Source organism: Andrographis paniculata, unplaced genomic scaffold (assembly GCF_009805555.1).
Source record: "Andrographis paniculata isolate CXL003 unplaced genomic scaffold, ASM980555v1 Contig59END, whole genome shotgun sequence".
Taxonomy (NCBI): Eukaryota; Viridiplantae; Streptophyta; class Magnoliopsida; order Lamiales; family Acanthaceae; genus Andrographis; species Andrographis paniculata.
Window position 1 is genome coordinate 2844047 of NW_026137594.1, and position 21166 is coordinate 2865212.

Genomic DNA, 21166 nt, shown 5'->3' on the forward strand with positions numbered 1-21166 from the left:
TAATGTATCATTTGGACTTTTTTTTGGGTGGAGTTATGATTTAAATTTATACTTATTTTTCTTTTTGAGTTGTCCTAAAAAAATATTCTCGTTTTTTTTAATAAAAAAATATTATATTTTTGTATTTTTTTTTACTATAAAAAGAAAAAATAACAACTATTATTTACTTTTATTAAAATTCGTGTCCAGTCAAATGAACACATATTTCGTGATGGAGAGGGTACATCACATAGGTATATCTAATCACAACAATTTCAAAACAAACTATGATTGTGTTCACTTGATATTTTAATATTTTATTTATATTTATAAATTTTTTTAAAAAAATATTATCTAAAATAAATTTAAGAAAAATGAAAAAGAAAAAAAAAAACATGAACATGAACATACATACACATATATATAATTTAATTTTGTTTGATTTATATAATTATTAATGATTTTATATATAGAAAATATTTTATACACATTGCAAAAACCATTATTGCAGTTGACATATGGATGGCGTCAACCATCAGGGATCATTGTAGCCTCACGGACACGCTCATTCTATCTAACAAAAAATCTAATCACGTTTATTGCCGATTATCATAAGAGTGAGAAAAGTACCATCATCTATTTATCGTTTTATTGGCTTCTTACCCCAATTTTAATTACTATTTTTGTCCCCTTTTAGCAGTCAAAGATGCGATTTTTAGGCTTCACACCATAATTGTCCAATTTTATGGGACACTAACTGAGTGCCCACTTCTTAAAACTGACAAAAATCCCCCAAAATTCGAGACAATCTTGGTAAATGTAAGCCTGCAATACTGGGTTAAGCTCAGAGACAATATCTATAAAATATACACCAACATTTTGACAGAAACAGCTGAGCCATTCATTGGGTTTGATCAACTAGTCCTATAGGTAAATTTCAAAGATTGGGATACCAAAGCTCATCAAACAGATATGGAGAACAGGGTTCTCATCCTTGCTCTTAATTTGGCCATATCCCTCTGTTTTCTAGTCCCGTCGTCGTCATCGTCGGCATACGCCGAAACTCAGAGAAAAGTGGTGACTGTGTTGAGTGTTGATGGGGGTGGGATAAGAGGGGTCATTCCTGGGGTACTTCTTGCCAATCTAGAAGCCAAACTACAGGTAAATTCTATCATACCATTTTCAGGGTTCCTTCTCATTAATTTTGTGTGCACTGAAAGAAATATGGCAAAATTTCTTACAGGCATTGGATGGGCCTAATGCAAGAATTGCAGACTACTTTGATGTAATAGCTGGGACAAGCACAGGGGGTTTGATCACTGTAATGGTCACTGCCCCTGGTAAGGATAATCGACCTTTATATGCTGCTAAAGATATTGCTGGATTCTACATAGAACACTGCCCTAAAATCTTCCCTGAGAGCAGGTAAAACTGATCTATTCTACATACTAATTTCACAGTTTTCTCCCCTGTTTTTTTAACGTGATTTATCAATTTGGTGATGATCAAAACTAATCAAGAACATTGTGTATCTAAAAATCAGCCGGAACAGCATTATAGACAGGTTAACCAATTTTTTAGGAGGGCCAAAGTATGATGGGAAGTACCTGAAATCATTGACGCAGACGCTGCTGAAGAACTTGACTCTGAGCCAGACTCTGACGGATGTGGTGATTCCATCGTTCGATATCAAGAACCTTCAGCCTGTAATCTTCAACACCAGAGAGGTAAAATATTAATGTGCTATTGAGATTAAGATTGGTATGGAAATGGTTGAAGAAAATGATGAAATGGATAAAAGCAGGGAAGAACACACGCGTTGAGGAATGCTTTGCTGTCTGATGTGTGCCTTGGCACATCTGCTGCCCCGACTTATCTTCCTCCTCACTATTTCGAGATTAGGAATCCGGAGGGGAAGTCGAAAACCTATAATCTCGTTGATGGAGGAGTTGCAGCGAACAATCCTGTGAGTGATTTATTATGGATTTGGGGGAGATGGAGACGTTATTCTTCTGATTTAGGGTTTTGAACTTTTGATTGCAGACGTTAATGGCGATTACGCACATATCGAATGAAATACTGAAAGGAAACTTCGAATTAAAAGACGTACATCCGATGGAAGGAGACCTGTTGGTTCTGTCGCTCGGCACCGGCATGCCGCAGAGGGAGGAGAAGTACAGCGCCACCGAGGTCGAAAGGTGGGGGATGCTTTCCTGGGTGTACCACAAAGGCGGAACGCCGATTATCGAAGTCTACAGCGATTCGAGCGCCGATATGGTAGACATTCACGTTTCCACGCTTTTTCGATCCTTCCGCAGGGAGCAAAATTACCTCCGAATTCAGGTAGGTTGTACATTCCTTCCGGTGAAAACGATGATGAATCGCCACAATCTGGCGTCTAATAGGCTAATTGATTTGGTAAATTGAATTGGATTGAAAAGGAGGACAGTTTGAGCGGCGACGCGGCGTCGCTGGACATGGCCACCGTGAAGAACATGCAGATGCTGGTGCAGATTGGGGAAGGGTTGCTGAAGAAGCCGGTTTGTAGGATAGATCTGGAGACCGGCAGACCGGTCCCGGTTCAAGGCGAGGGTACGAACGAAGAGGCTCTGGCCCGGTTCGCGGCGAAGCTGTCGGAGGAGAGGAAGTTCCGCCGTGGAGTATAGGGAATATGCCCTGGAGTCGAGGTCCAGTGAGTTACGAAGCACGTGACTGCCAGTAATCAGTTTTAAGAATAATTATTGGGCACGCCATGTTACATGATAATTAGATTATTTATTTATTTATTTATTTTTGCACAAATTGCCAACAGATGAAAAAAAAAAAATTTGTTCGAGAATTTTGGTGACACCTCATATACTGTTTGTGTTTTGAGTTGAATAATTGTGTAAATTAATATTGGTTGTATCTGTATATTTTTAGGATTAATGGTTGAGATCTGTTTACGCAATCAATTTACATTTATTTATATTATTCTTGAAAAAATATCACATTAAATATATATACATTTTTTACAAAAATATCAAATCAAATATAAATATTTTAATTTTTTTCAAATATTTAAAATTCTAAAATTTTCTGAAAACCTCTATCTAAACAGATATAGTTGATTCCTCGTCTTTTCTAATATGTATAATCCTTGCATTTGTTAAGTGGCCATTTTATTTGGATGAAAATCGATATTTTCTTAAAGGTGTCTTGAATAGACATTGTTGTGAGATTTTGATATAATATATATATATATATTTTTTTTTTTTCTTGCACTTGTGTTTAATAATTCCTAATTACTTAGATTCATAAGTTTCCATAATTAGTAAATGTACAACGAAATCTACATTGACTGTCTGTGTCAAATATAGAATGAGCTTCACCCCTAGCTCATTTAATATGCCATTGCAGATAGGAAATAAATTGGAAAAAATAAATGGAATTGGGAGTATGTAGCTACTAAATTTAATTTCTTTATTCTTTATTTTATTTTAAATATTACTTAAAAGATTGAATGAGATTTTCTTCAATATTCACAGTATGACTATTTACATATTCAATAAATTTTTTTTAAAAAAATTATTTATGTGGCTCTATAGTTCAAATATAAACTTTATGTAAATACATAATGGAATTTAGATAAAAGATTGTATTGAAGATTGTGTCATGTTAGAAAATGTTGATTCTATTATGATTTTGATAGATCATCAGCTCTGAAGTACTCCCTTCGTTCCAAGTATCATTCCCAAGTATCATGTCCACGCTGCCGTTTCTGTCCGTCTCGTTATTTTTTTTTGAAAAATAATTATACACTTTAATCTCATTTTAAATTTTTTAATTTTATTTATTTTTATTTTAATTAAACTAATTAGTTATCCTAATCTTAATTTATAATTATTTATATTATATAATAATTATTTTCACTGATACATTTTTAATTATCTACTGATTACACCCTTCTAAAATACTGTGTCTACAGTGTAGTAGACACGATATCTGGGACGGAGGAAATATATTTTAGCTCAAATTGTACCTGACGTATTGAGATAACTATTTAGGAGATTTAATATCTAATTCAAAATGCGGTTGTATTTGTAATTGCTAATTTATCTTCAGTGACGGATCTAATATTTTGAATTTGGTAGGTAGATAAATTAATATTATTAAATTAAAATTAATAAATATATCAACAAAAAATTACATTAGAAAAATACGAAATTTCAAATTAACAATCACTTAGACATCAAAATAGTTAAGTGTTCACGACGAGATCTCTTATATTTTGGTGTCGGCTGACAATAGCATATATACTAACTTTCGTAAACACATCTCTTTCTAGAAAAGTAACGAAACAGTCATTTAATAATTACTCTTTCATGCTATTCCGTAAGTTTTTCTTAATGATAGTTATAGTTGAAAATGATCTTTTCAAGTTTGTTCGTTGCTATTTTTCTTTGTTTCAACAAGTTTCATAGAAAGTTCATTTAAATTATTTATATCCCAAAATATTTCATCACATTAAACATTAATAATGAAATTACCTAATAATAATTCAAAAATCATCAATTTTGCTTCTCTAGAATATAATTATGCAAGTTGCAATATTTTTTATTTTTTTATTAAAAGAGGAAAATCCATTGGAGAAAAAAAAACAAGACATCAATAATTCTTTTGGTGATTATTGTCTAATATTGAAACTGATTCATGAAATAAAAATAGAATTAATATTTAAGGATATATTTGTAATTTAGTGATAATTAGTATTATTTTTAATTTTTTTTTATGAGTCAATTAACTCACCTTGCCTAATAATGCATCCGTCCTGTTTGTCTTATAAAATTTTAAGAAGAAGTAATTTTCTTGTTCTTATCTAAAGGTCATTAATTATGTGGAATCTTAAATTTTGTATAATGTGTTTTTGTTAATTAAAATTTCAGCAAAATGAATGAAATTGAGAATTGCCATTACCGATCAGTTTTGTATTTTAGTTCTATAGATTTGTCCTTATTATATATATATATTTTTTAAAAATTTCTTTTTTTAATTGAATTATACATGTACGATGATGATGTATTATTAGTACGATGATTTTTTCATACATATTATGTAACTTGACTTATTCAACAATTATTCTTAAAACCGAGCATTGTCAGTTACGTCACGTGCTTGGTAACTCACTGGACCTCGACTCCCGGGGCAGAGGCTCCACGGCGGGACTTCCTCTCCTCCGACAGCTTGGCCGCGAACCGGGCCAGAGCGTCCTCGTTCGAACCGGCACCGGGAACCGGCTCCGGTAACCCGGTCTGCAGATTTGTTCTGCTAAGCGGCTTCTTCAGCAACCTTTCCCCAATCTGCACCAGCTCCTACATGTTCTTCTCAGTGGCGATGTCGATCGACGCCGCGTCGCCTCTCAGATCGTCCTCCTTTTCAATTCAATTCGACGCCGGATTAATTGTCGCGATTCATCAGCGTTATTACCGGAAGGAATGTACAACCTACCTGAATTCGGAGGTAATTTTGCATCTTATCCGCGTATCGGAAAAGCGTGGAGACGTGGATGTCTACCATGTCGGAGCTCGAGTCGAAGAAGATTTCGATTAATGGCGATCTGCCTCTGTTGTACACCCAGGAAAGCATCCCCCACTCGGCGGCTTCGACGGCGTTGTACTTCCTCTCCCTCCGCGGCAAGCCGCATCCCAACGACACAACCAAAATTTTCCCGTCCACCAGATTCGGATGTACGTCTTTTAACTCGGACTTATCATTCAGTATTTCATTCGATATTTTCGTCATCGCTATTAACGTCTGCAATCGAAATCGATATCACATAACCTTAATTTTACCTCTTTGGTGGTGAAGATGACAGGCTGAAGGTGCTTGATATCAACCGCTGGAATCACCACATCCGTCAGAGTCTGGCTCAGAGTGAGATTCTTCAGCAGCGTTTTCGTCAATGATTTCAGGTACTTCCCATCATACTTTGGCCCTCCAAAAAACTCTCTAATTCTGTCTATAATACTGTGCCGGCTGATTATTCGATACACAATGTTCTTGATTAGTTTTGATGATTGTCTCATAACATTAAAAAACAAGGGAGGAAACTTTAACTGTGAAATTAGTGTGTAGAAATAGATCAGTTTTACCTGCGCGCTGGGAAGATGCTGGGGCCGTGTTCCATGTAGAATTCAGGAATATCTTTAGCAGCATATAAAGGTCGATTATCCTCACCAGGGGCAGCCAACATAACACTGATCAAACCCCCTGTGCTTGTCCCAGTTATTACATCAAAGTAGTCTGCAAGTCTTGCCTTAGGTCCATCCAATGCCTGTAAGAAAACTTGCCATATTTGTTTCAGTGCACACAAAAAATAAGATTAAGAAGGAACGCTGAAAATAGGTGATAGGATTTACCTGGAGTTGGGCTTCTAGATTGGCAAGAAGTACCGCAGGAATGATGCCTCTTATCCCACCCCCATCAATACTTAACACAGTCAACACTTTTCCCTTTGTTTCGGCATATGTCGATGGGATGATAAAATGGAGGGATATGACCAAATTAAGTGCTAGGATGAGAACCCTCTTCTCCATAGCTGTTTGATGTGCTTTGGTATACCAAAATTTGAGGTTTATTTATAGGGTGTTCATGTAGTGTAAACTTGTTGATCAAACCCAATTAATGACTGAGCTGTTTCTGTCAATATGTAGTGTATATTTCACCACTAGAGTAGAGTTTAAGTAGATTGATTAGGCTACTCATGTAAACAATTTGTATATATATATTTTCTTTTTTGAAAGTCTACTTAAGATTTCTAGAGTTAAAACGTGGTAATTTTAGGATGGGACCTTTAGAAAGCCTCTCAACGAGCGTGTGAGTAAGGACAAAACACGGTAGAAGGGATTTAGTTAATTTATGGAGCCAGTTTACAACCAAACACATCCCGTTTCCGTGGCTTGCATGCTGGAGTATTACAATTGATATCAAAACCAACCCGCAACACCTATAGTCGGTGAGCATAGACGTTGCATTCTTAAGTATGGGAGAATGTGATACACATGAACGTTATATTTTTAAGTGGAAGAGAATATGATACTCTTAGAGTTGAATAGTTACGTGAATATTGCATTCTTAAGTGGGGGAGAATGTAATATTACTATAGTTGATTAGAGTTTACTACTGGAAGGACTTGTGTTGACATGCCCTACTTCTATATTTTGTGAGTCAGAGTGTTACCGTAGGTATTAGAGCCGACCTGCTATAGTCTATAGTTGTTGAGTGACATAAAGCATTCTTAAGTAGGAGAGAATATGCCAACCCTAGAGTAGAGTTTAAGTGGATCATCAAGATGGGTGATCCCTGGGAAATCGCGCGTGAGTGGGGATGAAACAGGTTAAATGATTTGTGTTAACTTGTGGGCAGTCTACGATCTCGACATGTCCAACTTGTGTAGCTTGTGGGCTGGGTGGTTACATACTGTCTATATGCTTAACCAAGTATTGCAACACACATAGCTTACATTTACCAAGATTGTCCTGTCATGAATTTTGAGGGATTTCTGTTGTTTTATGAAGTGAGTAGTCAGTTAGCGTCCCACAAAATTGGAAAATTATGCCGTGAGGCCTAAAAATTGCATCTTTGGCTGTAAAAAGAGAACAATATTAGTAAATAAACTTGAGGCAAGCCCGATGTTTGAAACCAGGAAAACCATAAGTAGATGATGGTTTTTTCTCACTGTGATGATAACCAATAAACTTGTTTTGATTTTTTGTTCTTAAAAGGCAAAAACTGTAGATAGAAATTAGAATGAGCTTGTTGATTTAGTGTAGTAACATATTGGTCTTCAAATTTGTTGATGACGGCATCGAATATAGGCATCGATATAATGAGCCAACTTCATCCAGACCGCACTGCTTCGTCCTCATGACGACAAATTATTTTACAATTTTTGATCCGTCTTGCTGACATTGTTCTTATGCTTTCATCATAATAGTTCTCGCCATATCTTTTGGGTTCGAAATGCTACCATATCTTCAACAAGCTAACTATGCGCTTGTCGCAACTCATTTTTGTTTGCTTGAGCTGGCATTAGTTGTAGAGTAGGAATGGTCCCTTGGGATGCTTGGAAGTTTCGATGTTGGTTCGACGAAACGTGAAATTTACCTTCTCATGTATCACACTGTCGTGTTTATATTGTTGTAGCGAGTTTAGCACAACGTGCTTTGACTGCATTATTAGTTGGCTTAACTTTGGATGGTATCAAGAGAGTAACCGAGTTTAATTTCTTACAATTTTTTTAGATAATTTTTTGTTTAATTTAAATTTTTTTGTTTGAAATTTGAAGAAGAAAATTGGATTATAATTAGTAATTATTTAATTTCTTTGTATCATTTTTCTTGGAGGTAATCATCATTTTAAAAAGAAAATACATGTGTAGGACCTATATGTTTTGAATAGAGATAATAAGTTTCTAAATAATTGGTACAGTATATAGTTGGCAGATGTTTCCTTCGTCTCTTGCATTTCTTTTGTTTTGTTTGTTTGATAGCTGCAACATCCTTTTTCGTTTTTCCTCGTGGCTTTAATTTACTGCTTCTCATCATCACAAAGTAATCATGCATCCCATTTTCTTGTATTTCATATGCAGGCATTAATCACTTACTGTGGTTTGGTTTGAACTCCTTTTGCCGAGCTCAACATGTATGAAATGATTCGACTTGTTGAGGAAAATTGTAAGTATACATCATACTCAGACTCTTAATTAAATTTTTGCAATTCGCTTTCCTGTTCTGATGCTTTCATCATAATAGTTCCTGCCATATCTATTGGGTTCAAAATGCTGTACCATATGTTCAATGTGCTACTTATGCTTTTGTGGACTCCTTTTGTTTGCTACTTGTGGTGGCATTAGTTGTAGAGTAGAAATGGTCCATGGGGTGCTTGGAAGTTTCGATGTTGGTTCGACGAAATGTGAATTTTACCTTCCCATGGACCACTTTATTGTGTTTGTATTGTTGTGGTGTGCTTAGCGCAACATGCTTCGACTGCATTATTGGTTGGTTTGAGAATACTTGGTGAGAGTAGCTGACTTTTGATTTGTTATTAGGGACTTAGAAATGGACGTGTCTCAAATAAATTGAATAATTTCATTTTTGTGTTATCCCAATCTGTCATAAAAAAAAAGAAAAAACACTAAATGGTGTACCTCAATTCCTATCTCGTCTATTTGTTTGCCCCACAATGTGTCTATACCTGCTCATTATTATTATTATTATTATTATTATTATTATTATACGTTGATGTTAGTTTTATATATGGTGATGGTTTGAAATCATGTTTTGTTAGTTTATATCTACTGGTGTATTGTATGAACATAACTGTGTTGACATCAACTGTTGGATGAATTATTGTTATGTGCTCTCTTTCGATCAAAAAGATAAAATTATTGTTAAGTGCTCTCAGTTTATGCGTTGTATTTGTATTATATTAATTCAAAGTTTATAGTTTTGATATATATTTTGCATGTATATTTGAAGTAGTATAAGCATCCTAAATAGTAGGAGTAGTAGTATTCATTGAGTATGCTAACAGCAGCCTTATTTGTAGTGTTTTGGAGTTGGCACATGAATCTCATTTTTTAGAATAACATCTTTACGAAATAAATGGGAAATCACAAGTGATTCTTGGTATTGGGATTGCGACTTAAGGCAATGGATGTCCCAGCCCTATCCTTATTCTTCTGATTATTTATTTATTTATTTTATTTATTTTTACCTTTAATTTACGTGGATAAAATTATGAATAATTTGAGATGCAATTCATTTAATTATTAATATTGTATGTTACTATTGTTTATTTGAAATGATTTATATTCATGTATTATTTTATTTATTTTTAAGTGAACATTATTATCATTTTGTAACTCATAAAACTCAATTTAATCTTTCTTCTTTATGGTGTGTGTTCCTTTAAATTTGTTTGGTTATGGTTTGAAATTAATTTGAAATAGGGTGTTAGATTTGAGTTTTTGTTTAAATAGTATTTTGATAAGATATTTTGTGAGAGAAAATAGTGTATTTTTATTGAGAATTGTGTAAAATTATTAAGATTGATTTAGTTTGAAAGTGTAAAAGAACAAACTTTTTGATTTTATGAAACATCCTAAGATATCGATTATAAATCCAACCTCTGTACCACCAGGCCATTCTTACAGAGCACTTTTGTGATTTTTTGTTAGATAGAATAGTAGTTGGATGTGTTGCATTATGTTTAAAATGTATGCTGTTATAGTTTGAGGTCTATGTGTTTTTTAGGTGAACTATTAGTTGGTGTAATATTTTTTTATAAAATATTATGATGTTTTTAATGAAAACTATGGAAGTACGATACTGAATGTTAAATAAAAAGAACATACCTTAAATTTGTTTTTAATTCCTTTTGGACTAATAATTCATAAAAAATTTTGTAATTTTTCAAAATGGTCTGAAATTATATATTTTCGGCTAATTGGATAGAAATTTATCTGCCATAATAAAATTTAAGAACAAGTCATTTCTTTAAAATTATTACATTTGATTTGCATGTCACTCTTTCACCCTCAGATTTTTACCTTATTATTCTTGATTTTGTGAAAATACATTTCTACCCCCATCCATTACAGTCCAGCGATCTCATCAATGGAATGCAAGAAGATGGGTGCATTGTTTGTGAATTATCGAGAGTAAGAGCACCAAAATTCATCGGCAGATGTCATTCAACCAAAATCAAAATCCAGCGCTACACACCCACCCTCCCCGGGCAAACACATCCAAAGTTGCATGCTCTATTTAGTGGCAATAAAAAGCAATGAAAAAATTTCTTCTTAAGTAAGTTATAATCTTTCATTTTATTCTTTTCAATTTTATGCTATGAAATGATGAATACAACAATACTCATTGGTTAGTAACATTTGAAAACAAAATTCAGGATATGATTTTAAAAATAAGTCGCAACTATTTTTTTAGAATATTATCTATTCAAACAACATCAACATACATTTAAAACTTATTTTACATCCAAATAGTATTCTGTCTAAAGAGAAATCCCAAAATCAAAACCCTCAAAAACACACATACCAATTGTGCTAAACTCACTACAACAACACAAACACAGCAAAGCGGTCCGTGTGGTCCATGAGAAGGTAAAATTCACTTTTTGTTGAACCAAAATCAAAACTATTATGGTGAGAACTATCATGATGAACAACATAAGAACAAGCAAGCGAATTGCAAAATTTTAAGTTACAAGTAAAGTATGATGTACTCTTACGATGTTCTTGAACAAGTCGAGTCATAGTCATTTTCATTCATGTTCAGCTCAGCAAAAGGAGATCGAACCGAACTGCCGTAAGTGATTAATGCCTGCATATGAATTACAAGTAAATGGCATGCATGATTAATTTGTGAGGATGAGAAGCAGCAAATAAAAGCCCTCCCAAAAAAATAAATAAATAAAGGATGTTGCAGCTATCAAATAAACTAAAGACTACTTACAGCACTGTCAATTTCTACTCAAACATTCGAGAGAGAAATGCAAGAGACAAAGGAAACAAATGTCAACTGTACCTTCTACCAATCATTTCTATGCAAAAACACCCTAAAGAAATTAAATAATTAATTATTACCTTTTTTTTTTGAAATTTCAAAATTATAAACTAAACAAAAAATTATCTACAATAATAACAAATCAAACTCAGTTACTCTCTTAAAACCATCCAAAGTTAAGCCAACCAATAATGCAATCGAAGCACGTTGTGCTAAACTTGCTACAACAATACAAAAACAAGAAAGAGGTCTATGAAAAGGTAAGCATCCCGGGGGACCATTTCCGCTCTTATGACTAATTCCAGCACAATTAGCAAACAAAAAGAGTCGAGACGAAAGCATAATTATCACATTGAATATATGTTATACCATTTTGAACCCCAACAGATATGGCAAGAACAATGCCAGCAAGATGGATGAATTTGTAAAATAATCTGTCACCATGAGGATGAAGTAGTGCGGTCTGGATGAAGCTGGATCAATATTTCCAATTATATCAATTTTCCATGCCTTGAAAGGCCATGTCCAGATCACTGCTTGTAATTGAATATAGTCATTAATAAATTTCAAGATCCACACTTACTACACTTAATCATAATCATAACCCCCCCAAAAAAAAAAAAAAAAAAAAAAAAAAAAAAAAAAAAACTAAATGAAAATTTTATGAAATGCATTCTAGTCTTTCCAAGGAGGAGGTGACAAGATATCTATAACTACACTTGATTTGTGTGCACCAATGATTCTTGCAAAAACCATTATTGCAGTTGAAATATATATGACGTCAACCATCAGGGATCATTGTAGCTACAAGCTCATTCTATTACACATTTTACCTTCTAAGAAGAGAAAACCTAATCAAGTTTATAGTTTTCCTTCAAACATCGGACTTGCCTCAAGTTTATTACTAACTTTGTCTCCTTTTTGCAGTCAAAGATGCGATTTAGGCCTCACAGCATATTTTTCCAATTTTTTGGGACACTTTCTTTGGGAATTTCTTCCTAATTTTTACTATTTGGAATCTTTGTTACCGTAAAACAAAAAATACAGTTTTTCCTCTCGAGAAATATCATATCAAATATTATTTCAATATAAAACCTAAAGAAACACACAAATCCCCCAAAATTCAAGACACAAGGCAATCTTGGTAAATGTAACTCTATGTCTGTGTCGCAATACTGGGTAAAGCCTAGAGACCATATCGATAAAATAAAAACTGCATTTTGACAGAAACAGCTGAGCCACTCATTGGGTTTGATCAACAAGTGTACACTACACGCACACCCAATAAATAACCCTCAAGATGTAGGATACCAAAGCACATCAAACAGCTATGGAGGCGGGATACGGCAAAGGTAAGGGAAAAGTGGTGACTGTGTTGAGTATTGATGGGGGTGGGATAAGAGGGATCATTCCTGGGGTACTTCTTGCCAAACTAGAAGCCCAACTCCAGGTAAATTCTATCACACTATTTGCAGTGTTGCTTGTTAATCTTATCTTTTGTGTGCACTGAAATATATGGCAAATTTTCTTACAGGAATTGGATGGACCTGAGGCAAGACTTGCAGACTACTTTGATGTAATAGCTGGGACAAGCACAGGGGGTTTGATCAGTATTATGTTGGCTGCCCCTGGTGAGGATAATCGACCTTTATATGCTGCTAAAGATATTCCTAAATTCTACCAGGAACACTGCCCCGAAATCTTCCCACAGGGCGGGTAAAACTGATCTATTTCCTACACGCTAATTTCACAATTACAGTTCACTAATATCTCAATCATCAAAGCTAATCAAGAACCTTGTGCATCGAATAATCAGACGGAACAGCATTACAGGCAATATAAGAAATCTTTTTGGAGGGCCAATATATGATGGGAAGTACCTGAAATCATTGGCAGAGAAGCTGCTGAAGGACCTCACGCTGAGCCAGACTCTGACGGATGTGGTGATTCCCTCGTTTGATATCAAGCACCTTCAGCCTGTCATCTTCACAACCAAAGAGGTAAAAATTAAGGTTATGTGAATATAAAAACTAACATATTGTTGTAGAAATGGTTGAAGCAAATGATGAGATGAGCTGAAAACAGGGAAGAGAACTAGCGTTGAGGAATGCTCTGCTGTCTGATGTGTGCCTCGCCACATCTGCTGCTCCGACCTATCTTCCTCCTCACTATTTCGAGATTAAGAATTCAGAGGGGAAGCTGGAAACCTTTGATGTTGTTGATGGAGGAGTTGCAGCGAACAATCCAGTGAGTGATTTATTGAGCTTTTGCGGAGACGGAAGGATTGATTATTCGTCTGGTTTTAGGGTTTTGATTTTGATTGCAGACATTAATAGCGATGACGAAAATATCGGATGAAATACTGAAGGCAAAGTCCGAGACAAAAGACGTACCGAATCTGATGGAGGGGAATCTGTTGGTTGTGTCGCTGGGCACCGGCTTGCGACGGAGGGAGGAGTTGTACAACGCCGCCGACGCCGCCAAGTGGGGGATGCTTTCCTGGGTGTACAGCGGAGGCAGAACGCCATTGATCGATATCTACAGCGACTCGAGCGCCGACATGGTAGACATCCACGTCTCCACGCTTTTCCGATACGCGAATAAGACGCAAAATTATCTCCGAATTCAGGTAGGTACATTCCTTCCGGTAAAATACGGTGATGAATCGCAACAATGAATCCGTCGTCGAATTGACTAATTGAATTGAATTGTAAAGGAGGAAGATCTGAGCGGCGACGCGGCGTCAATGGACATTGCCACTAAGGACAACCTGGATAATCTGGTGCAAATTGGGGAACGCTTGCTTAAGAAGCCGGCTTGCAGGATTGATCTGGAGACCGGCTTTCCGGTTCCGCTTCCGGGCGCGGGTACGAACGAGGAGGCTCTGGCCCGGTTCGCGGTGAAGCTGTCGGAGGAGAGGAAGTCCCGCCGTGAAGGATAGGGAATGCCTGGGAGTCGAGATCCAGGAGTTACCAAGCACGTGACTTACAGTAATCGGTTATACGAATAAATACTTAATACGGAGGGGTTAGGGGGCTTATGGTTGTAAAGCACGTAAAAAAATAAACAGGCGGCATACATGGTTAAATAATACATTATTTATTTGTACTTATAAGGGGTATTATATTAATATATTCTATATATATAGTTAGAATATTGTTATGTTGATAGTTGATTTGCTGCGTAAATCAATCATATTAATAGTGTTGTATAACATCTCATGTGCTGAAATTGTGTTGTATAATGCTATAGTAACTCCGTGTGATGTCTGTTGTTATCAAACATTAAGACTTAATTGAGCTGAAAAATATGGTTATTTGTTTAGATAATTTCTATATTAAATATTCTATGGTTATAATAATAAATATATTTTAACTATTTAACAGTTGTATATATATTGTTTTATCTACATTACAAGCATTATTTATGTAGAGAAATAAATCACCATACACAATTCAGCATAGTGCAAATGGTATAGGAACAAATAGTTATATATCAATATAATACAAATGTAACACACAAAAGTATAACACATAAGATAGTATGCTTCCATTAATTTCAGCATAGAAGTAATTATAACAGGTACAAATGAATGTGTTTATTGAACACAGTAACCCACCCTGCATGATACACATTTGGAATTGAGGCCACACCAATTTTGAAAATGTGATCATGAAGGAACGAGGTCATTTAATTTCATTTGTGACATGTTCATGTCTAAGTCCCTTACAAATTATTACTCTCAACACAAACACAACAAAGTGATCCATGAGAAGGCAAAACTCGCATTTAGTCGAACCAGAACCAAAACCAAAACCAAAACCTCCAAGCATATCCCCAAGGACCATTTCTATTCTACGACTACCTCCAACTCAAGTAAAACACAAAAAGTGTCGAGACAAGCATATTTAGCACATTAGAGATATGGTAACATTTAAAACCCAACAGATATGGCAAGAACTCGGAACTATTAAGATGAAAGCATAAGAACAGGCAAGTGTATGCAAAGGGAGAATAGTACCCACAATAATCGAATGAACTCCTGTCTATACCTCAGATTCGCAAAAACACAACTATTAGTCCGGGGAAAAGAAACAACTCGTTTTGTTTTGACAAAAAGACATGTTTCTCATTCTGAAGATTGCAATGGATGTGTGCCGTAACAGTGCAAAATTTTTAGTTAAGGGTTGAGTATGATGTTTTCTTACGATTTTATTGACCAGGTCATATAAGTTTCATATATGCTCAGCACGACAAAAGGTGAACATGCCGCAGTATGTGATTAGTTCCTGCATATGAAATAGAAGCAAATGGCACGATCAATTTGTGTTGCCGGAAAATGAGGAAGAAAAAAAAAAAAAACATGTTTAGATTTTTCGTACTTACAGCACTGTCAATTTCTACTGAAACATTCGAGAAAAAGCCTTTTTCTCCTGCTCACGCCTATCAGCAACCTGTTGACAAATTCAACACTAATTGAAGAAACTAAACATACCCAGACAAGCAGTCCACTGCTTATGCAAATCTGCAAAGTTCATTACCTTCTTCATTGCAGTAGAGAGCTCTTTCTTTATACCACCTATAAACAAGGAGATTTTGATTTCTTAAAATACAAAATTAACCATGTTTTAGGTTACAACTTCTTCACAAATGGATTACGGAAAGAATGCAACATTTGATGTGAAATCCTTACCATCGTGAGGCTCCAATTCTAATGCTTTTTTAAAGCTTTGAACAGCTGCATCTACATTGTTGAGTGCCATGTGCACCTGAAAGAAAGCAGACAGAAAACTAAAAATTACTCAAATTTCTACTTTCAAATTCGTACGTACATCTTGTAGCTAAAAACCTAAATAGTGACACAGATAAGACTGAACGGAATAAATTTTTAGCAAATCTAAATTTGGATTATGTTCTGTGGCAAGGACTATTAAGTAGATAAGTCTAAAGAAAAATGCAAGAGATGCAGGAAACAACTGTCAATTTTTCATGTTAAAGCACACAAATTAAAATCAGCATTTGATATGATTTAAATTAAGGTAATTACCCACCTGGCCTTGTCGGTAGAATGCTTTTGCATTATCTTCTCCATCTCGGATTGCAAAGTCTGCATCCAGCAACGCTGCTTTGTGGTTTCCTAACTTCAACTTACACATCTGAAGAAAGGAAGAAAAGATAATTTTGCAATGTCACGGTAAATACACAGAAGTCCAAAACCATGGATGCACATATCTTTACAAGTGTATATTATTATTTTGTGGGAAAGACAGGTCACTTCTATTTCAATTAACTCAAAAGACTTCATTTGATTATAAGAGACATAGTAACTTACAGAACTATTTGTAAAGATTTGAGACTTCATTTTTCTCAGAGTTTCACTCTGTGCTGCAAAGGCATAAAAGTATGATTGCATCAGCAGATCAATATAGACTTCATGAGCATATCATTATTAAACATTGGTAAATAGCATAATCCCATGGGTGTGTGCTACACCTAGATCAATGTCTTTCATCTCCCAACATAAATCAAGGTACTTCAGGGCTTTTCGGTACTTCCTGATAGCCATCTTATAATTGTTCTTCTGTGTCATGCAAAAAGGTCAAATGCACATCAGCAAATTGAATATATATACCTAGATATATATATAATAAAAAGATGCTCAATATAAAATCAGAATACTTCAGAAGTCATACTAATATCTGTTTAAAAATTAAAAGCAGGAAATATGACAATCCAGTGTAGTATAACTATACCTTGTACCAATCATTTCCAAGGGCTTTGATAGAGTTTATGGCATTAATCATCCACGGCACATCAGTTGGTTTAGAATCAAGTTCCATTGGCCAGTCAGGGTACAAATCACCATCCATAAAGAAGTTAATTGTCCCATCATCTGCTCCCTCAGGAATTTCACCACAGTCAACAACAACAATGTCAGCAACAGGACTGTTGTCATCTTTTCTCTCAGCATACTCAATGGCACGAATCACACCCAATCCTTTGGCCACTTTACCAAAGACAACATGCTTTCCATCCAGGTGAGTAGCTTGCGTTGTAGTAATGAGAAACTGAGACCCATTGGTGTTTGGACCATTGTTGGCCATTGACAAAATCCCTTTCCTTGAATGCTTCAACTCAAAATTTTCATCTTCAAATACCTCTCCATATATGGACTCTCCTCCACCTCCCCCACCTCCAGAAGATATATCACCCCCCCGCACCATAAGACCTTTGACAACACTATTAAATTTTGAACCCTGTAATGAAAATTAAACCTCAACCAATAAGAATGAAGCAACAATCTACTAATCTTGCTTCACAAGCTATGGAAGCTGTATGGATTATAAGACACATTCAACACATAAACAAATTTAATAATCATATTGTTCAATAGTTCGACAAACCTTCTTACTCCAAGCAACAGAAAAAAGAAACACAAAAAAATCTGAAAATTACGATAAAACACACAACATAGAACCAGACAAGTTGAGTTTACCAACAAATATCATATTCACGTCAGAATAAAAAATTAAAACAAATGATAACCTTTGAATCTTCTTTTTTTTTCTTGGACGTCTATAACATAATCATACCATCACAAGTATTTTTTAGAATCATCAAATGGAGTGCTGCAAATTCTAAATAATTGAAATGGAAATCATGCAGCAAGAAACTTCAACATACAAACCACATTTTTAACAACTCATTCCATTAGATAAAATAACCAAAAGGATAACTCCGTATCCGTACAATAAGCACACAACGGCAATTTGCAAGGTGATTCAACAGTTCCAACTGTTCATCCACGATAAGGAATCGATTCTCAAATAATCTAGTCTAAATCAACAGTTAACAACAAGAACATTCAAAGCAAAACAGAGATTAAAACCTCACGCTCCACGCATACAACAAAACACATCGCTGTAAGCAACCACAAAACAAAATGCATTTCACAAAAAGCGCAGAAGTCAGTCTCATGTGTGTAAAACAACCTTATAATGCAGACGAACGCCAGTGGAAGGGCTAATGCCCTTCTCTCCAGTGCAGAGAGCTCGAAAATTCTCGGCGGTTTTAGGCACCACACTTTTGAACAACTCAATCACAATTCTCCCCTCCATTTCTCCCCCAATACTAATATCCAAATAACACCTCGGATTCGCCATCGTCTCCCAACAGAATCAACCAAATCCAAAGCACTCCTCCACCGCACCCAAAACCAATAAAAAATAAAAAAAATAGTAAAACTCAGGCCACAGAACCGCCGCGGAACCTACACGACGAACGCCGACAACCGTCTGACTAACAACAAAAACCACCGACTGAAGAAACAAACGAAGGGTTTAGAAACAGAAATGGGTAAATGGAGAGGCGTGGGAGAAGACGAAACTTATGCATGCTATATTTGTGCCAAAGAAAAAAGGTACAATCAGTAACAGCTGTCAGTACAAGCAAATTTCCGGAGCCGAAGGGTCGCTGTGTGTACGGCGTGGTCCTTTTCTTGGGAGCTCCGAGGAGTCCCAACGCCAAATGGACCCCACGGGCCATCGTAGATACAATCAGGAGCTGGGATCCCGGGAGCTGCCAAGAATCACCCGCCCTTCGCTGTGTCACGTGCACTGCACCTGCAGCTTTAAAACACCATTACTTCTGACTTAGCCTTTGCAGATTAAAGCAAAGATAGATTTACAGAGTCTCTAGCATCATTGTGTACAAAGACAACACAAGATTCTTACCAATCCCATGAATCATAAAAACTTGTATAATTTCGTGATACAAACATGGTCTTATTCAATCGACATTTCAAGCATTCATTCGTGCAATCATAAAAACTTAAATAATTTCACTGATTGCTTCCTAATTCACAGCCCTACAACTTCTCCTGATCTGTCCCTCTTGTCCAGTGATGACGCCGATCTTGCTCATCTTCACCATCGATGCCGCGAAGTCCTTCAGGAAGAGGGGAAGGGATTTGCTGTAGTTCAAAACGCAAGCAGCAGTCGTGTTGTCGGTCATCAGCACTTGGTCGGACTGTAGAACCCCGGAGTTGTTGACGAGCATCTTGAAATAGCTGTTGTCGAACTTTCTTACAGTGGCCACGTCCAGGGGAGCTAGGTTGGTGTCTGAGTTGTCTTGGTTTGGACAGATGCCGCGCAGACTGTCTAAAAGGGATGTTTCTAGCAATGGATCAGGATTGCCGGCCCCATCGAAGTTGAAAAGTCTCTGTTTGAATGTGAAACACTGAGCAAAGCCGATTGTGTGACCACCTGCATGCAACAAAACTCACCAGGTCTCAAAAACAAGAATGCTTATTTTAAAAACCCCACTGTCTAAGGTGTTTAAGTTCTTCAAATAAGTTTTTTGACGAGGAATCGACCGTATCAAAATTCAGAGGAATTTGTCTTGAGGATCACCTCTTTACTTTCATCAAAATTTCTAATGTATGGTTATTCTAATTCGAACTTAGAAGATTCTATCTTCAGGTTCAAGAAATCAATTTCAAATATATTACAGTTTCCCGGAGAACAATTGGCAGCAGCGAACTTCAACTAAAACCATGGAGAATATAGGAAATTATACAAGGATGAAGCAATTGATTTCATACCAGACAGAATTACGACATCTTTCAAATTGAGGCCCTTGGCGACAAACTTTGAAGTGATATTTTCCAAGGGTTCAAAGGGCGATGGGAGGTCTGTGTTGGCAGCAGTCTCATTTGCAGTTAGGCCATCTCGACGGCCCAAGGGGACAGGCCAAAAAGGCCCTCCGCTCTAATGATATAAGAGGGAGGGAATATCAGTAACATCAAATAAGCATAGTCAAGTGGAAATTAATAAATAAATGACTTCAAATAATCGGTAGGTATGTTTACCAGAAAGACAGCATCCCGGGTGGCAAGTGTTAATATATCAGTACAAGAAACAGTGGATGGGCAAGCTTTCTCAACATCTGCTTTTATTTGGTCAATAACTTCAAATCCACGGACAGAATTCCGATTGGGGAGTGCATTCTTCTCTCCCCTTAAGTTGCTGGTATCATCCAGTAAAATGGATCCTTCACAACCCTACACTCCACAAACATGAAACAAAATGCAATGAGATAATATTGCAGGCTCGTTTAGTTACAAATTCAAGAGCCAAATTGATACGAGGATAATGAAATACTGCATGGCAGATTAGTAAAAGAAATACTGCATGGGAGATTAGTGAGCTAATGTAGTTACAAGAACAAAGCAGTCATGGAAGTGCAAGCGCAAAAGAGAAGCAGCAATCCTTGTTTCATTTGCTATGGCAGACCAGACTCCATTTCTGATAATCCTTGTCAAGTTGGGACAAGTATTATCATAGAATTTATAATCAAGTTGGCCATTCCCAAACGTGAACATAAACATGAGGCAAAGAGAAGAAATAATTGAAAATGCATAAGCATTTTGAGCCATTTTCTCAGAGGTAATTGGACAAGTAAAATTTCCTATAATGATAGGGCTCACATGTAGCAGTGGCCGCAATTTATAGGAGAATGCACCCATAAGTTCACCGTTGTAGCTGGCCCACAACTTGAGTACATTCAGCTTGTAATAAGTGAGAGTCAACCAGGATAAACTTACTCAAGCTTGATGTCAAGAA

At 36.0% G+C, this 21166-nt stretch overlaps 4 protein-coding genes and 1 long non-coding RNA gene across 9 annotated transcripts; 1 reads left to right on the forward strand and 4 right to left on the reverse strand.

Moving 5' to 3' along the window:
* Positions 1-789: 789 nt before the first annotated feature.
* LOC127257925 (uncharacterized) lies at positions 790-2237 on the reverse strand. 2 transcript variants are annotated; one of them, XR_007840189.1, is made up of 3 exons: positions 2090-2237; positions 1796-1943; positions 790-1683 (listed from the first exon to the last, which is right to left on the reverse strand). It is a non-coding gene; the product is annotated as an uncharacterized LOC127257925 (long non-coding RNA). The 2 variants fall into 2 exon arrangements; XR_007840188.1 differs by having other exon boundaries at positions 790-1943.
* LOC127257918 (patatin-like protein 2) lies at positions 952-14825 on the forward strand. 3 transcript variants are annotated; one of them, XM_051284498.1, is made up of 6 exons: positions 952-1140; positions 1223-1404; positions 1523-1706; positions 1784-1945; positions 2023-2322; positions 14260-14825. In XM_051284498.1, the coding sequence occupies exons 1-6, from the start codon at positions 952-954 to the stop codon at positions 14482-14484; spliced, it is 1242 nt and encodes a 413-aa protein (XP_051140455.1). In that variant the 3' UTR covers positions 14485-14825. The 3 variants fall into 3 exon arrangements, with proteins under 3 accessions (XP_051140455.1, XP_051140454.1, XP_051140456.1); XM_051284497.1 differs by lacking the exon at positions 14260-14825 and adding an exon at positions 2421-2834; XM_051284499.1 differs by lacking the exons at positions 952-1140; positions 1223-1404; positions 1523-1706; positions 1784-1945; positions 2023-2322 and adding exons at positions 12730-12993; positions 13078-13259; positions 13360-13543; positions 13629-13790; positions 13870-14172 and having other exon boundaries at positions 14260-14757.
* Positions 5024-6581, reverse strand: LOC127257924 (patatin-like protein 2). The gene is made up of 5 exons (XM_051284505.1): positions 6378-6581; positions 6111-6292; positions 5811-5994; positions 5467-5724; positions 5024-5390 (listed from the first exon to the last, which is right to left on the reverse strand). Exons 1-5 carry the CDS (start codon positions 6552-6554, stop codon positions 5331-5333), a joined length of 861 nt encoding a protein of 286 aa, XP_051140462.1. The 5' UTR covers positions 6555-6581; the 3' UTR covers positions 5024-5330.
* Positions 14826-15132: 307 nt separating the features above from the next.
* On the reverse strand, positions 15133-18901 carry LOC127257919 (peptidyl-prolyl cis-trans isomerase CYP40-like). The gene is made up of 9 exons (XM_051284500.1): positions 18536-18901; positions 17297-17800; positions 17037-17124; positions 16876-16928; positions 16595-16699; positions 16237-16312; positions 16085-16122; positions 15930-15997; positions 15133-15832 (listed from the first exon to the last, which is right to left on the reverse strand). Exons 1-8 carry the CDS (start codon positions 18704-18706, stop codon positions 15944-15946), a joined length of 1089 nt encoding a protein of 362 aa, XP_051140457.1. The 5' UTR covers positions 18707-18901; the 3' UTR covers positions 15133-15832; positions 15930-15943.
* Positions 18902-19073: 172 nt separating this feature from the next.
* LOC127257920 (peroxidase 10-like) lies at positions 19074-21029 on the reverse strand. Of its 2 annotated transcripts, XR_007840187.1 has the most exons (5): positions 20764-21029; positions 20413-20604; positions 20146-20311; positions 19277-19807; positions 19074-19165 (listed from the first exon to the last, which is right to left on the reverse strand). XR_007840187.1 is itself a non-coding variant. In XM_051284502.1 (4 exons), exons 1-4 carry the CDS (start codon positions 20977-20979, stop codon positions 19398-19400), a joined length of 984 nt encoding a protein of 327 aa, XP_051140459.1. In that variant the 5' UTR covers positions 20980-21029; the 3' UTR covers positions 19189-19397. The 2 variants fall into 2 exon arrangements, 1 of the variants encoding a protein (XP_051140459.1); XM_051284502.1 differs by lacking the exon at positions 19074-19165 and having other exon boundaries at positions 19189-19807.
* Positions 21030-21166: the final 137 nt, after the last annotated feature.